This window comes from Tursiops truncatus, chromosome 2 (assembly GCF_011762595.2).
Source record: "Tursiops truncatus isolate mTurTru1 chromosome 2, mTurTru1.mat.Y, whole genome shotgun sequence".
Classification (NCBI taxonomy): domain Eukaryota; kingdom Metazoa; phylum Chordata; class Mammalia; order Artiodactyla; family Delphinidae; genus Tursiops; species Tursiops truncatus.
In genome coordinates this window covers 28,955,841-28,973,038 of record NC_047035.1, presented here as the reverse complement: position 1 = coordinate 28,973,038, position 17,198 = coordinate 28,955,841, and the positions used below count along the sequence as shown (strand labels likewise).

Here is a 17,198-nt window from a genome sequence, read left to right as displayed (position 1 = left end):
AAAAATATTCCCAGTGTTTTATAAACTTGTTAAATTTTGTATGTATAACAGGTGGGACATTGCTAAAGAGTAGCCATTACTATACTACATATAAAATGCTGGGCATCCCTGAACATTATACCTATATTGCTTCTAACGTGACATTCAAAAGCTTGACATTTAGTATCTACTAAGGCCGAACATTATTATTCTCTATAATACAGCAATCCCACTCCTAGGTATTCACTCCACTGAAACGCACATACATGTCCATCAAAATGGACACATGTTCACTGAATGCTCAGAGCACTATTCCTAAGAGTCCTAAACTGAGAACTACCAAATGTCCATAGGCAATAAAATCGTCAAATACATTTATGATCACAAAATGAAATAGTATTTGGCAGTGATAATGAACAATCTACAACTACGCCCAACAAAACGATGAATCTCACAAACGTAATGAATGTTGAGCGAAAGCAGACACTAAAAAAGGCACACTGAAGGATTCATCACCATAAAATGCAGAGTTGGGAAAAACTAGCCCGTTTTGTTGGACTCGGATAGAGCACCTTGGGGAAGGGAAAGTGACTGGAGCAGAAATGAGGGTGGCTTCTGGAGAAGTAATGATGTTTCTGGATCCTTGTGCTTGGTTACCCCAAGTATGTTTGGGTTGTGAAATTCACTAAAATACACACTTAGAATTTATGCACTTTTTGTGTGTGTGTATAACTCATTAAAAGTTAGAAAAAGAAAACGTTGTCCTTTTCCATGGAGAGGCTGGAATTCTTGGTATTCTACCTAAAGTCATTCAGCTCTGGTCTCACCACGAATCCATACCCAACAAGTTTCACTCCCACGAGGGAGAGGTTTGAGAAGAGGCGTATACGCGGGCGGGTTGGGTGCCACAGCCAGACAACAGGACATCCCGGTACGCCCCGCCCCGGGCCTAGAGCACAACCTAGCGCTTTTACCTCAGACGAGTCGGGACCGCGGCATTGCGCCGGGGATGGCGGTGACAGTGACGCTGGAGCCCGCGGGCCGCTGCCGCTGGGACGAGCCGGTGCGCATCGCCGTGTGCGGCCTGGCCCCGGGACAGCCGATCACGCTGCGCGCGTCCCTGCGCGACGAGAAGGACGCGCTCTTCCGAGCCCACGCGCGCTACTGCGCCGACGCCCACGGCCAGCTGGACCTCGAGCGCGCGCCCGCGCTGGGCGGCAGCTTCGCGGGGCTCGAGCCCATGGGGCTCCTCTGGGCTCTGGAGCCCGAGAAGCCTTTTTGGCGGTTTCTGAAGCGGGACGTGCAGACGCCCTTCGCCGTGGAGCTGGAGGTGCTCGATGGCCACGACCCTGACGCCCAGCGGCTCCTGGGCCGCGCGGTGCACGAGCGCGACTTCCTGGCGCCCGGGGTGCGGCGTGAGCCAGTGCGCGCGGGCCGGGTGCGCGCCACGCTCTTCCTGCCGCCGGGTAAGGCTGGGGTGCTGGGACTTCGACAGCATGTTCCCTGGGCTGCCTTGGTTTCTGATACCGCCTCCCAGGGAGTTTGGCTTGGGAGCACGGTCAGAAGAAGCGGATGTTGACTAAATCAGAGACCTGACGGCCACATTGGAGGCTTTTGCTATGTTCCACACTATGCTACGAGTTTTGCTTGCATTATCTCATTTAATCTCTATATTGTCCCAATGAGGTGGATACTGTTATTATGCAGATAAAAAAAAAAAGACTGGATGGGATCGGTAGGTTCACTATGCTATTAATAACTACGCTACAGATCTCTACAGGCATCAGCTGATCGCTTTTAACTAAATGATGGTGGTCAAGGAATCTATTGCCATGTCTCCTTTCTGTAGTGTCCTGGGTACACTGGGCCCCTTACCCACTTTTTCATGTTCCTCTCTACCACAGAGCACTTTTGAGACTTCACTGCCTTCCTCACCTGAAGCCTCGCCTGGTATTTCTTTTTCTTTCCTCTAAGTTGACATCTGAACCAAAAATAACGCCAAGGGTTGGTGCAACACAGTATAAAGCTTTGTTTTGATTCTTAACTCTGTGTCCAATCCTGTAACAGAACACTGCAATTCAACACTGTCTAAAAGGTGAAATTCCTCCTTCAATGATGCAGTCATTAGACTTTGTTACCCTCCCTTACAACTAAAGATTCTTAGAACCTTGGAGATAACTTGGAACTTGTATCCCTTGTCAATAATGACTCAGGAAGCCGTTTTCTTTGATTCACGGGAACCCACTAAATACTTTAGAAAGCTCTCTAAAAGGAAAGCAATTTCTTTAAATTATATAATACCTTCTCTCTATAATATTACCTTCTCTAGGACCAGGACCTTTCCCAGGGATCATTGACATCTTTGGTGTTGGAGGAGCCCTGTTGGAATATCGGGCCAGCCTTCTGGCTGGCCATGGCTTTGCCACATTGGCTCTAGCTTATTGTGACTTTGAAGATCTTCCCAAGAAATTCGACACCATACACCTGGACTACTTTGAAGAAGCCCTGTGCTACATGCTTCAACACACCCAGGTTCTCCTAATGTCCTTTATCATTGTCTCTAGAACTACCTCCAGAGAGGGTGTCACTTTGCACTCACCTGTGCCAGGTGCATTGATGCTGCTCTATTCTTCTTTCACAGAGATTTCTTCTACTCCACTTTCTTTGTCAGATGGATTAATATTGCAGAATTCACTGTAAAATTCATGTGATATTTTATTTTAGGGAATTATGTAGTAATATTAAAATTTCTTTTGCAAGTGGAGTTTCTAAATTTTTAGCTTTGCATGCTTTTTAATCTTTATTCTGATAGCAGAGTATGTTCTCAGATTTTAATCAAAACTTGTCCACCCATTTCATAAGCTTAGAACCACTCAGTTGGACTCTGAAGTTGTACTTTGTTTCTATAAAGTTAATCATTTGTCAATATATATTTAGATGGGGTCTGATGAAAGACTCACTTCTTGGAACAGAATTTGGTTCCACACAGATGCCCAGGAACATTGATGCTTTAATTCAACCTGAATGAAGCTCTGAAATTGACAGGCTCCAATGACTCAGCATTCTCTAGTGGATGACTCTCTGGAAGTTTGCAACCAATTCCCAAATTTGCCAGTGAGTTTAAGATTTGTTTGCCGTGTGTCCAGCACGATAGTCTCTACATGGGAAGAAACTCTGTCAGCTGAGGTTGAGTCTCTTGTGGCCAATTCACAAATTAAAGCTAGCAGCATCTCTAGTCACATTTAGAAAAACATTTTTCTGTTGGGTAGGTTCTTGACTTTTGACTCTTGTCCCTTCTTTTCTTACAGGTAAAGGGCCCTGGCATTGGACTTCTGGGCATTTCTTTAGGGGCTGATATTTGTCTCTCCATGGCCTCATTTTTGAAGAACATCTCAGCTACAGTTTCCATCAATGGATCTGGCTTCAATGGAAACAAAGCCATATACTACAAGGAGAATAGCATTCCACCACTGGGCCATGACCTAAGGAGAATGAAGGTAGCTTTTTCAGGCCTCCTGGACATTGTGGATATAAGGAATGATATTGTAGGGGGATGTGAGAACCCCTGCATGATTCCAATAGAGAAGGCCCAGGGGCCCATCCTCTTCATTGTTGGTCAGGATGACCATAACTGGAGGAGTGAGTTATACGCCCACATAGCCTCTGAACGGTTACAGGCCCATGGAAAGGAAAAACCCCAGATCATCTCTTACCCTGGGACTGGGCATTACATTGAGCCTCCTTACTTTCCCATGTGCCCAGCTTCCCTACACAAATTATTGGACAAACCTGTGATCTGGGGTGGGGAGCCCAGGGCTCATTCTAAGGCCCAGGTAGATGCTTGGAAGCAAATTCTAACCTTCTTCACCAAACACCTTGGAGCTTGCCCCAAATTGTAATTGGTCTGTTATTGATAGGAGAGATTCAAGGTCAGATTTTAGTGTTTAATAATCTTATGTGAATCACTTGTCCCCTGGATAACATTAAATTCATGTCATTGGTATTAATGCTATATTTTAGGTTACTTTTTTGAGATTAATTTTGTCATTAATTTTTCTAATGTAACAAATGCCTATTGTAGAAGATCCAATTAGAAGTATACAATACTAAATAGTAAAAAGTATCAACGCTATTAAAATTTGTGTTTTCATCTAGATTTTTTTACTTAACACTTTGAGGCACAGATGAAATTTAAAGCTGAACAAATACTGGGCTACTTTTTCCATCACTGGGAGAGAATGGCCATTCAGTGTTTGCTACTGGTTCCACTACTGGTAGCAGGGTAGAATTTTTATTGGCTAAAATATACAGAGAGGTGTTGATAGAGGGAAAGCCAGACTGACCTTTTTCTCACGGAGATTAGAGAAGAATCCTCTGAGAGGAGTTACGGTAAGAAGGGGATCATCTGGCTCTGGATGGTCAAGTCAAAACTCTGTTCCAAAGGTGATTGACTATGAGCTATTTTCCTTTTTGCTTCCTGGCTCTAAGAACAGACTTTGGTAAATCATACTGTGACATTCTTAGAGGCATCATCATCACTTTCTCTGACATCAAGGCTACAAAGTATTGTGTAAGTGTATTTGAAGAGATAATGGCTGAGAATTTTCTAAAGCTGACAAAGACATCAGCCACATATTCCAACAGCACTATGTCTTAGTCAGCTCAGGCTTCTGTAACAAAATACCATAGATGGGGTGGCTTAAACAACAGACATTTATTTCTCACAGTTCTGGAGGCTGGGAAATCCAAGATCAACGTTCTGGCAGATTCAGTTCCTGGTGGCGCCTCTTCCTGGCTTACAGACGGCTGCCTTCTTCCTGTGTCCTTACCTGGCAGGGAGAGAGAGGGAGCTCCAGTTTCTCTTCCTCATTTCATAAGGACACTAATCCCATCATGGGGGCTTCACTCTCATGACCTCATTTAAACCTAACAACCTCCCAAAGGTTCTACCTTCAAATACCATCACATTGGGGTTTCGGATTTCAACATATGAGTTTTGAGGGGACACATTCAGTTCATAACAACCATAAACCTCAAGCAAGTTAACCATATTTAACACATCACAGAAAAATTGTTTGTGGCCGTTTTATAACATAGAATTTATAACATAAATTCTTTGACATTTCTGCCACCAAGAGGTGGGAGATCTATGTCCCCTTCCCTCAAATCTGGATGGGTTTCTGACTGCCTCAGTAGAGTACAGCAGAACTGATGCTTTATGATTTCAGAAGGTAGGTCGTAAAGGCCATGAAGGTGATCCCACCTTGCTTGCTGGGAACAACTGCTCTTGGAGCCCTGAGCCACCCTAAGAAGTTTTACAACTTTGAGGCTGTGATGCTGTGAGGAAGCCCCAGATACACGGAGAGGCCAACTGTAAGCTCTTCCTGTAATAGTCCCAAATGAGCTCAACCTTTGAGGCATCTCAGCCCAAGTACAGGGATGTGACTGAAAAAACCTCAAGATGATTCTAGCCCCCAGCCATTTGAATCTTCCCAGTGAAGGCTTTAGATATCCTGAAGCAGAGAAGAGTTGTCCCAGTCAAGCACTGTCCAAATTGTGGATCTGTGAACAAAATATTGTTTTATGTGACTGTGTTTTGGGGGGCGTTTCAGTTATCTATTGCTTTGTAACAAACCACCCCAAAACACAGTGGCTTAAAACATTAACCATTCTCGGATTTCCCTGGTGGCACAGTGGTTAAGAATCCGCCTGCCAATGCAGGGGACATGGGTTCAAGCCCTGGTCCGGGAAGATCCCACATGCTGCAGAGCAACTAAGCCCATGCGCCACAACTACTGTGCCTGCACACCACAACTACTGAAACCTGCGCCTAGAGCCCGTGCTCCACAAGAGAAGCCACCACATTGAGAAGCCTGCGCAGCACAACAAAGAGTAGCCCCCGCTGTCTGCAACTAGAGAAAAGCCCACGCACAGCAAAGATGCAGCCAAAAATAAATAAATAAATAAATTTATTTAAAAAAAAATTAACCATTAATTTTTCTCACTCACATGGCAGGCAAGTTGGTATTGGCTGTCAGCTAAGATCTCAGGCAGGGCTATGGTTCACAGGTCTTAGTTCTCTCCTTGTGGGCCTTTACAATGGCTAACTGGGCTGGGTTCCAAGAGTGAGCATCCCAACGTAGCAAAGCTGAATTGTATGGCATGTTTTTGACCTAGTCTTGGAAGCTACATAGCATCACTCTTGCTGTACACTACTGGTCAAGGCAATCACAAAGACCCACCAAGTTCAAGGAGAACATAGAGTTCACCTCTCAAAAGGAGAGTGGAAAGATTCTAGAAGAGCAGGTGGAATGGGAAACATTGTGACCACTTGGAAAATCTGCCTTCTAGCCACAATGGCTCACATTCCTCCCCCCTGTAAAATATGGTCATCTCTCCTTTAAAGCCCGCCCCCGCCCAAAGTTTCATTCCATTATAGCATCATGCTCAGGCTCAAAGTCTAAGATTGTATCATTTATATCAGGTCCAGGTGCAGATGAAGTTCCCCAGGTATAATTCCTTGGGTATAGCTCCTTGAGTATCTTTCTTCTCAATCTGAAGATCTGTGAACTAAAGAGACAAGTTAGCTGTCCACATACAGAGACATCCAGAATACGATGGTAGGCAGGTATAAGATAATTCTTACAGATATTCCTGTTCAATAATGGGGAATATGGGAGGCACACAACACTCACTGGCCCCTAGCCCTTCTGAAATCCAGCTGAGAACATGTTACCAATTCTTCCATTGGTGCTCAGTTTACTCTCTGTGAGTTGTTCTCTGTAGCTCTTGGTTCCACCCTCTGAGTTGAAACCTGTATTTCCCATAAGAAAATTAAATTAGCAAAAAAAGCCTCCTGGATCTGCTTCCTGGATGAAAAAGATGAGGCATCCAAAGATCTCTTTTTATTTTGCACTGTTTCTATCTCTTTTAGTTCAAACTCATTGTGCTTCCACCAGAACCATTCTCTTAAGAATTATGTAGGTTTTCTAAAAAATATCAGTGGGGGGGCTTCCCTGGTGGCACAGTGGTTGAGAGTCTGCCTGCCGATGCAGGGGATACGGGTTCGTGCCCCAGTCCGGGAAGATCCCACATGCCGCGGAGCGGCTGAGCTGGTGAGCCATGGCCGCTGAGCCTGCGCGTCCGGAGCCTGTGCTCCACAACGGGAGAGGCCACAACAGTGAGAGGCCCGCATACCGCAAAAAAAAAAAAAAAAAAGATATATATATATATCAGTGGGGTTCAATTCCTTAGACAACACACCACTACAAATCTGTTTGAGATAGGAACTTTTCTATCTGGGGCTCCTTGGGAGAATGCTGCAGGCAAACATCCTTAAGATTCCCATAAATTCTGTTATATAATAGACAGGATCTGTTAAGTACACCTTAAAATCTTTAGAGGAACTTTGTCATTCTGAAATGTTCTATGAAGCACTACCTTGAATCTTTGAGGTCTTTACAAAGTCTCTCCCACAGAGCCACCCTAGGTTTGACTTTGCTCTGAGGTCCAGTCTTAATTATAGAATAATTACAGAATAATTTACCATCTGGAGAAGCTGGAAAGGAGAAACATTATTATTGCCAAGCTTGGCAAGTCCTGGTTGCTTCCTATTTAGCAGTTCTTAGCTCACCTCTTCCTCTTGTATATTTTGTCATAGGCAGCAAGGAGAAGCCAGGTGTCACTGTCAGTACTCAGCTGGGAAATCACTTTAGCTAGATCATTGAATTCATTAGGTATATTTACCCTTTTTCACATTACTGCAGGTGTCAGTGTTGCCTCTAGCTTCCGATAAATTTATTTTACTTTCCTTTAGGTCATCAATAATGGCCTTCATGAGTCCCTTTATAGTCTCCCTGGAGCCCTTCCAATTTCTATCTGCCACCTAGTCCTAAAGCCAGTTGTGATTCCTGTGCATATGAATTTCTCCACAGGCTGCTTGAGCTTCCTCACAGCATGATATCTGGGTTTCAAAAATGAATGGTCCAAGAGAGGAAGGCAGAAATACATGGCCTTTTTATGACTTAGCTTTGGAAGTCACATATCATTGCTTCAGCTGTACTCTACTCGTTGAGGCAGACACAGAGACATTAGGTGCAAGGAAAATGTGTAAAGACTATCTCCTGATAGGGGAATGGCAAGTTTCTAGAAGGGCATGTGAGATGGGAGTTATTTGTCATAATCATCCTTGGAAAATTCAATCTGTCCACAGAATTGTTTGTTACGTAGCAAAAGGCAATGGAACACTGCAGAAAAGAAAGACAAAGATTAAAAAATCTTACCAGCAACCACAGAAAGAAGTCAACCTTCAAAGAAGCAGCAGTAAGTCTAACAACTGATTTCTCCACAGCTATGATGGAAATCAGGAACCACTGAAAAACGTTTAGAGTGTCGAAAGAAAACATCTGACAATCTCAAAGCCTATTCTAGCAAAATAGATTCTTACATATGGAAGTATATATTGTTCATAAAATTGAAAAAAATTTAACAGAATCAAAATAGTCATTTTCAAAAAAATAGAAATTGAGAGAATTAATATAGCATACCTGCAAGGAAAAACTAGGGTGTTCTTCAAGCAGAATGAAGATGACTCAAGGTGGAAATATGGAAATGAAGGAAGAAATGGAACATAATGAAAAAGGTTAAATATGCATGTAAATATAAATATTTACAAATAACATATTGTGGGGTTTAAAATACACATAGAAAAAAATGCTTGATGTAATTTCTGTCCTCTTAAATTTGTTAAGATTGTTTTCTGGCCTAGCATGTGACCTATCCTGGAGAATGTTCCATGTGCACTTGAAAAGAATGTGTACTGTGCTGTTTTGGGGTGTAATATCCTATCTATTGGGTCCAACAGGTCCATTGTCTCTTGGACCCTGTGGCTTGTGAAATCCCAGTTCCCCGACAGGGATTAAACCTGGGCAGCCAGCAGTGAAAGCGCTGAGTCCTGGACCATCAGGGAATTCCCCCATTGTCTCATTTAAGATCACTGTTGCCTTACTGATTTTCTATCTGGATGACCTGTCCATTGATGTAAGTGGGGTGGTAAAGTCCCCAACTATTATAGTATTATTGTAAATTTCTCTCTTTATATCTGTTAATATAGCTTTGTATATTTAAGTACCCCTGTATTGGTTGCATATACATTAACAAGTGTAATATCCTCTTCCTGTATTGATCCCTTTATCTTTGTCTTTTGTTACAGCCTTTATTTTCAGGTCTAGTTGGTGTGGTATGTGTATCACTACCCCAACTTTCTGGTTGTTTCCATTTGCATTTGCATGAAATATCTTTTTCCATCCTCTTACCCTCAGTCTGTGTGTGTCTTTAGTTCTGAAGTGAGTCTCTTGTAGACAGCATATAGATGGGTCTTGGTTTTTTTTTTAATCCAATCAGCTATGTCTTAGGAGCATTTAGTCAATTGACATTTAAAGTAACTATTGATAGGTATGTACTTATTGTCATTTTGTTTCTTGTTTTCCAGTTGTTTTTGTATTTCTTCTCTGTTTATTTCTTCTTCTTTTTCTTTCTTTCCTTGTGGTTTGATGATTTTCTTTAGTAGTGTGCTTGTGTTCCTTTCTCTTTAGTTTTCATGTATCTATTGTAAGTTTTCTTTTAATATATATATTTTAATTTATTTATTTTATTCTTTTTTTTTTTGGCTGTGTTGGGTCTTCATTGCTGCGTGCAGGCTTTCTCTAGTTGAGGTGAGCAGGGTCTACTTTTCATTGCAGTGTGCAGTCTTCTCGTTACGGTGTCTTCTCTTGTTGCAGTTGCTAAGCATGGGCTACAGGCACGCGGGCTTCAGTAGTTGTGGTGTGTGGGCTCAGTAGTTGTGGCTCACAGGCTCTAGAGTGCAGGCTCAGTAGTTGTGGTGCATGGGCTTAGTTGCTCTGTGGCATGTGGGATCTTCCCAGACCAGGGCTCGAACCCATGTCCCCTTTATTGGCAGGCGGATTCCCAACCACTATGCTACCAGGGAAGCCCCTCTATTTTAGGTTTTTGATTTGTGTTTACCACAGGTTTCATATATGATGAACTATATCTAAATCTACTTGTTCTGAACTGGCAGTCATTTAAGTTCAAACACATTCTAAAAGATCTACATTTTTTATTCCCCTCACCCATATTTTGTGTTTTTGATGTCATGTTTTACATTTTCATGTTTATCCCTTAACTGTTTGTTGTAGTTATAGTTGATTTTACAGTTTATTGTCTTTGAATCTTCATACTAGCTTCTTTAAGTAAGTGGTTAATCTTCAGCTCTTACTTCATATTTTCCTTTCCTAGTGGGATTTTCCCTTTCCTATGGAATCTTCTTTTCCACTTAGAGAGGACCCTTTAACATTTCTTTTAGGGTAGGTTTATTATTGATGAACTCTTTTTCTTTTTACTTTTCTGAAAAGTTCTTTATTTCTCTAATTCTAAACAATAATCTTGCTGGGTAGAGTATCCTAGGATGAAGATTTTTCCCTTCTGGCATTTTAAATATACCATGTCAATCTCTTCTGGCCTGCAGAAAAAATCAGCTGATGGACTTATGCAGTTTCCTTTATATATGACTCTTTGTTTTTTTTCTTGCTGACTTTAGAATTCTCTCTTTAAGTTTTTCCATTTTAATTATGATATGTCTTAGTGTGGGTCTGTTTAGGTTCATCCCTCTGTGCTTCCTGTACCTGAATATCTGTTTCCTTCTTCAGGTTTGGGGACTTTTCAGCAATAATTTCATCAAATACATTCTAGATCCCCTTCTCTCTCTCTCTCTCTCCTCCTTCTGGAACCCCTATAATGCAAATTTTGGTATACTTGATGTTATCCCAAAGATCTCTTAAACTATTTTCATTTTTTTAATTGTTTTTTTTAAATAATAGAGCTGGGATTTTATTTTATTTTGGCCACACCACACGGCTTGCGGGATCTCAGTTCCCTGACCAGGGGTTGAACCTGGGCCACGGCAGTGAAAGCCCAGAATCCTAACCACTAGGCCACCAGGGAACACCCATTAAATTTGTTTTTCTATTTGCTGTTCTTCTTTGGTGATTTCCATTATTCTATCTTCCCAATCACTTATGTGTTTTCTGTATCACTTAATCTGTTATTCATTCCTTCTTGTGTATTTTTATTCCAGTTAATGAACTCTTCATTTCTTATTGGGTCTTTTATATATATTCTAGTTCCTTGTTAAAATTCTCACTGTGTTCATCTGTCCTTTTCCCTAATTCAGTTAGAATTTTTATTTGACTTTGACTTTTTTATCTGGTAAACACAACTTTCCAAAATCTATGGGATTCAGCAAAAGCAGTTCTAGGAGGGAAGTTTATAGTGATACAGGCCTTCCTGGAGAAACATGAAAAATCTAAAATAAACAACCTAATGTAAAGGAATTAGAAAAAGAACAAACACAGCCCACAGTCAGCAGAAGGAATAAAATTATGAGGATCACAGAGAAAATAAATAAAATAGAGAACAAAAAAATTAGAAAAGATCAATGAAATGAACCAAGAGCTATTTTTTTGAAAAGATAAACAAAATTAATAATCCGTTAGCCAGGCTAATCAAGAAGAAAAGAGAGAGGATCCAAATAAACAAAATAAGAAATGAAAGGGGAGAAATAACAACCAATAACCACAAGACAATACCATGAATGGTTATAAGCCAACAAACAGAACAACCTAGAAGGAATGGACAAATGTCTAGAAACGTACATATGCCAAGACTGAATCAGGAAGAAAAAGACAACTTGAAAAGACCAATCACTAGTAGTGAAATTGAATTTGTAATTTTAAAAACTCCCAGCAAACAAAAGTCCAGTAACAGATGGCTTCACAGGGGACTTTTATCAAACATATAAAGAACAGTTTATACCTATCCTTCTCAAACTATTCCAAATAATTGAAGAGGACGAAACACTCCCAAAATCATTCTACAGGGCCACCATTACCCTGATTCCAAAACCAGACAATGACAGCACAAGAAAAAGAGAATTACAGGCCAATATCTTAGATGAATATAGATGCAAAAATCCTCAATGAAATGTTAGCAAATTGAATCCAACAATATATAAAAGGATCATATATCCCAGTAAGTGGAATTTATTTTAGGGATGCCAGGATTGTTAAGTATTTGCAAATCATCAGTGTGATATACTACATTAACCATAAGAAGGATAAAAATCATATGATCATCACAATAGATGCAGAAAAATCATTTGACAAAATTCAATATCCATTCATGACAAAAACTCTCATCAGTGTTGGTATAGAAGGAATATTTCAGAAAATAATAAAGACCATTTATGACAAACCCACAGCTATCATCATACACAACAGTGAAAATCTGACAGCCTTTCTTCTAAATTCAGGAACAAGACAAGGATGCCCACTCTCGCCACTTCTATTTAACATTATGTTGGAAGTCCTAGCTACAGCATCAAAAAAGAAAGAGAAATAAAAGCATCCAAATTGGAAGGGAAGCAGTAAAACTGTCACTATTTGCAGATGACATGATACTGTATATAGAAAACTCTTAAAACTACTGAAAATTATTAGAATTAATAAATGAATTCAGTAAAGTTGCAGGATACAAGATTAATATACAGAAATATGTTGCTTTTCTATACGAAAATAATGAACAATCAGAAAGAGAAACAAAAAAACAACCCTGCTTAAAATTACATTGAAAAAAAAATTACATTGAAAAGAATAAATTGCCTAGGAATAAACTTAACCAAGAAGATGAAGGACCTATACACTAAAAACTATGAAACATTGATGAAGAAATTTGAAGATGATACAAAGAAATGGAAAGATATCTTGTGTTCTTGAATTGAAAGAATTAATAGTTAAAATGGCCATACTTCCCAAAGCAATCTACAGGTTTAATGCAATCCCTATCAAAATATCCAAGACATTTTTCACAGAAGTAGAATAATCCTAAAATTTATATGGAAAAGCAAAAGGTCCTGAATTGCCAAAACAATCTTGAGAAAAAAGAACAAACTTAGAGGTATCATGCTCCCTGTCTTCATACTATACTATCAAGGTACAGTCATCAAAACAGCATGTACTGGCACAAAAAACAGATATATAGATCAATGGAACTGAATAGGGAGCCCAGAAATAAACCTACACACCTATGGCCAATTAACCTATGACAAAGGAAGCAAAAATATACAATGACAAAAAGACAGTCTCTTCAATAAGTGGTGCTGGGAAAATTGGACAGCTACATGTAAAACAATGGAATTAGAACATTTCCTCACACAATATTAAAAAAAACCCTGAAAATAGATTAAAGACTGAAATATAAGACCTGAAACCATAAAACTACTAGAAAAAAACATAGAATGCTCTTTGACATAAATCATAGCAATATTTTTTTGGATCTGTTCCCTAAGGGAAAAGAAATAAGAGCAAAAAGAAGCAAATGGGACCTACCTAAACTTAAAAGGGTTTGCACAGCAAAGGAAACCATCAACAAAACGAAAAGGCAACCTACTGAATGGGAGAATATATTTGCAAATGATATGACCAACAAGGGGGTTATATCCAAAATACATAAACAACTCATACAACTAAATATCAAAAAGAACAAAACAACCCAATTAAAAAATGGTCAGAACACCTGAATAGACATTTTTCCAAAGATGATGTATAGATGGCTAACAGGCATATGAAAAGATGCTCAACATTGCTAATCACCAGAGAAATGCAAATCAAAACTACAATGAGGGCTTCCCTGGTGGCGCAGTGGTTGAGAGTCCGCCTGCCGATGCAGGGGACACGGGTTCGTGCCCCGGTCCGGGAAGATCCCACATGCCACGGAGCGGCTGGGCCCGTGAGCCATGACCGCTGAGCCTGCGTGTCCAGAGCCTGTGCTCCGCAACGGGAGAGGCCACAACAGTGAGAGGCCCGCATACCGCAAAAAAAATTTTTTAAAATTTAAAAAATTAAAAAAAAAATCTTAATAAACATAAAAAAGGTATTAGATCATGTATCGTATTGATTTCTTGTCAGAAAATTAAAAATAGACACCTTAACCTCAAGTGGCAGCAGGGACCATACCATGCAGGATATAAAGTAAAAGTATAAGATAAAAGAATTATTATATTTAAACACTGTTCTAAGATTTTATCATGGATAAATAATAAAATCCAATCTCATTGAAAATTAGTCAGTTTAACCAATCTGTTTAAGCTCTGTATCTCCTACGTATATTCAAAATTGATTTATATTAGGTATTAATAATATAGCATTCACTTTGTCAAGGTGAAACAAATTTGCTGAGTACCTTGTTGAAAAGAACTCCAAGGTAAGAGAAAGCTTTTATTCTCTATTTCCTTTCCTGGTGTTGCCTTCAGCCATCCAACTTCATTCAAATATTTATTGAAAGCCTACTATGTGGCAGGCAGAGGTCTAAGCTCATGGTAAAGATGAACAAAGATAACAAAGTCTTTGCTGTCAGGAGTATTTATCCTGGTTTGGCAGTCAGAAAATAAAATGATAAATGCTATGAAGAATAAAAAGCAGAAAAAGAATACAGCATGATGAGGGAGGTAATATTTTAAATAAACCAGTCAGGGAAGGCATATATGAATAGGTCATCTTTGAGCAGAAACCTGATTGAGGATGAGAGAGTCGAGCTTCAGGCTGAGGTAATGGTGGAGGCAAAGACCACAGTGGAAGCATGTGCTTGGTCTTAAGCCAAGTGGGTGAGGGAAGGAGGAGTAGAAAAATGAGGTCAGAGAAGTAGCCAGGGGATCCCTCTGATTATGGGAAAACACTGGGGAATTGAAAATAGGGAATTGGCAAGATCTAAATTAACCTTTAAAAATACCATTCTGGCTTCTCTATGGAGAAACTGTAGGCAGTGTTAGCACTGAAGTAGTGAGGCCAATTGGGAGGCTACTGTAGTCATCCAGATGAGAGAGAATCATTTTAGAGTAGGGTGCTAGCAGTGCAAGTGATGAAAAGTGGTCAGATGCAGGATACATTCTAAAGTACAGCAGCAGAGTTTGCTGAAGGGTGGAATATGGGATGGAAAAAGGAAGGCAAGAATGACTCCAAGTTTTTGTTTTTGTTAATTCCTTAAACTAATGGATGAATAGTGATGCCATTTACTGAAACAGAGAACCCTGGGGAAAGAGCAATCTGGGGAGAAAAAAGTCAAGATTTCTATTTCTGTCATGTTAAATTTTCCTATTGGACACCCAGGTGAAGAGGCCAAATAGGAAGTTAGACCTACAAGTCTGAATCTCAAAGGAGACATGAGAGCTGGAAATATAAATGTGGGAATCAACAATCAGGAAACTGGAAGATGAGTGATAACAAAAATCTGGGATGTAAGAGGATCAATGTTGATTTTACATTAAAATCCACCATGAATTCTGGCTAACAAAAATACATTAAAAACTGACATATAGAAATGTATGGGCTTTTTTTTTTTTCCATGTGAGGTACCTGAATCAATTCTCCCACTGTAAACAACTAATACTCCTGGATAAAATCTCTTCTAAAAGCATTTGTCAACCTGCCAAGAAAGAAAAGTTCTCAGATCAGGGACTGAGTAAAGATGGGAATGCTGATGTAAGCAGAGCAAGGCAACTTGTTTCCTGAGAGCATTTGCTGAATCCCAAATTGATGTATTAATACATTTCATTATACAATATCAAAAAAATCACATTAGTGATTACACACTACTGATCTCATTTTTTTAAAAAGTCTAAGTATCAGGAAGCTATCAAGCTCACAGTGGTTGATAGGCAGGTTTTCCTAAATTCTCATTTTCTCTCAAAAAGTCAAATTTCATCATTAATGACAAAGTTGTTTTCTTTGAAGCAGCAGGCTAAGTTCACTTTTGGAAAAAGGTCTGCCAAATACCCAAGCCTTACTGACAATAGTCAGTCAATCGTTCTTTCAAGTAAGTTGGTGTTCTGTGAAAAAAGTGGCTAGTTCAGCTCACAACTCAATCACATAGGTGCTTTTATTTAAGATGACTGTCATATTCCTGTTGCAGCAGAAGTGCTTTATGTGTACCTCTCAATTTGTCAAACAGTATTTTAAAAACATGTATTTAAGGTAAAGATTTAATAAAACTTTATTAAAAGATTTAAAACTTTATTAAAGATTTATTTAAAAGATTTAATAAATTTTACAGTTTCATCAAGGAATTCCTAATTGTAACTGGCTTTTTTCTTTTCTTTTTCTTGCTAGTGCATGGTGGTGAGGAATGCATGACTACTGGTACTGTTTGTTATACTGCCTTTATTAATGCTAAAGCAGCAGCAATTTTACCTGTCATTGCTTTTGCAACATCAGTACAAATGTTAACACAGTGAAAAACACACATGTCATCTTAGTATTATTATAAAATAGTTTTGATCCGTACGCTGAGGTCTGTAGACCAACTTTGAGAATATTTATCCTAGAGAAACTCTTTGTTTATGTACCAGAGAACAAAAAGAATATTCCTAGCAGTACTGTTTGTACTAGCAAAAAAAACCCTGTAAACTATCAAAATGTCTATTAACAATAGAATGGACAAATAAACGGACTATTCATAAGATGTAATATGATGAAGCAGTGAAAATTAATGAACCGCAGTGACCCAACACATAAAATAGATGCGTCTCAGGAAAAATATTTCATAAAAAAAGCAAATCGCAGAAAAATAAATGTTTTTTTTTAAAACTATGACACCAAAAGCACAAGCAAAACACTAAATAAGTTGGGTACCTTTAAGATAAAAACCGTTTGCACTTCAAAGGACACTGTCAGCAAAGTGAAAGATAACTCACAAAATGGCAAAAATATTTGTAAATTCTATATCTGATAAGGGACTTGTATCTAAAATATACAAAGAGGGACTTCCCTGGTGGTCCAGTGGCTAAGACTCCACAGTCCCAATGCAGGAGGCCTGGGTTCAATCCCTGGTCAGGGAACTAGATCCCACATGCTGCAACTAAGAGTTTGCATGCCGCAACTAAAGATCCAGCATGCCACAACTAAGAACTGGCACAGCCAAATAAATAAATATTTTAAAAATAAATAAATAAAAAAAATATACAAAGAACTCTTACAACTCAATAATAAAAAGACACATAACCTAATAGGCAATGTTTCTTTTTTTTTTTTAACACCTTAATTGGAGTATAATTGCTTTACAATAGCATGTTAGTTTCTGCTTTATAACAAAGTGAATCAGCTATACATATA

The 17,198-nt window shown here is 39.4% G+C and overlaps 1 protein-coding gene across 2 annotated transcripts; it reads left to right on the top strand.

The window, feature by feature from the left end:
- Positions 1-988: 988 nt before the first annotated feature.
- Positions 989-16,548, top strand: ACOT4 (acyl-CoA thioesterase 4). 2 transcript variants are annotated; one of them, XM_019921663.3, is made up of 4 exons: positions 989-1,445; positions 2,309-2,511; positions 3,288-3,476; positions 16,197-16,548. In XM_019921663.3, exons 1-4 carry the CDS (start codon positions 989-991, stop codon positions 16,218-16,220), a joined length of 873 nt encoding a protein of 290 aa, XP_019777222.1. In that variant the 3' UTR covers positions 16,221-16,548. The 2 variants fall into 2 exon arrangements, with proteins under 2 accessions (XP_019777222.1, XP_004318337.1); XM_004318289.4 differs by lacking the exon at positions 16,197-16,548 and having other exon boundaries at positions 3,288-3,991.
- The last annotated feature ends 650 nt before the right edge of the window (positions 16,549-17,198 follow it).

Bases quoted from the DNA above. Each gene is read 5' to 3' on its own strand.
- ACOT4 (XM_004318289.4), top strand. From the start codon at position 989: ATGGCGGTGACAGTGACGCTGGAGCCCGCGGGCCGCTGCCGCTGGGAC. The intron at 1,446-2,308 runs GTAAGGCTGGGG...TACCTTCTCTAG, and splicing joins CACGCTCTTCCTGCCGCCGG to GACCAGGACCTTTCCCAGGG. The intron at 2,512-3,287 runs GTTCTCCTAATG...CTTTTCTTACAG, and splicing joins ACATGCTTCAACACACCCAG to GTAAAGGGCCCTGGCATTGG.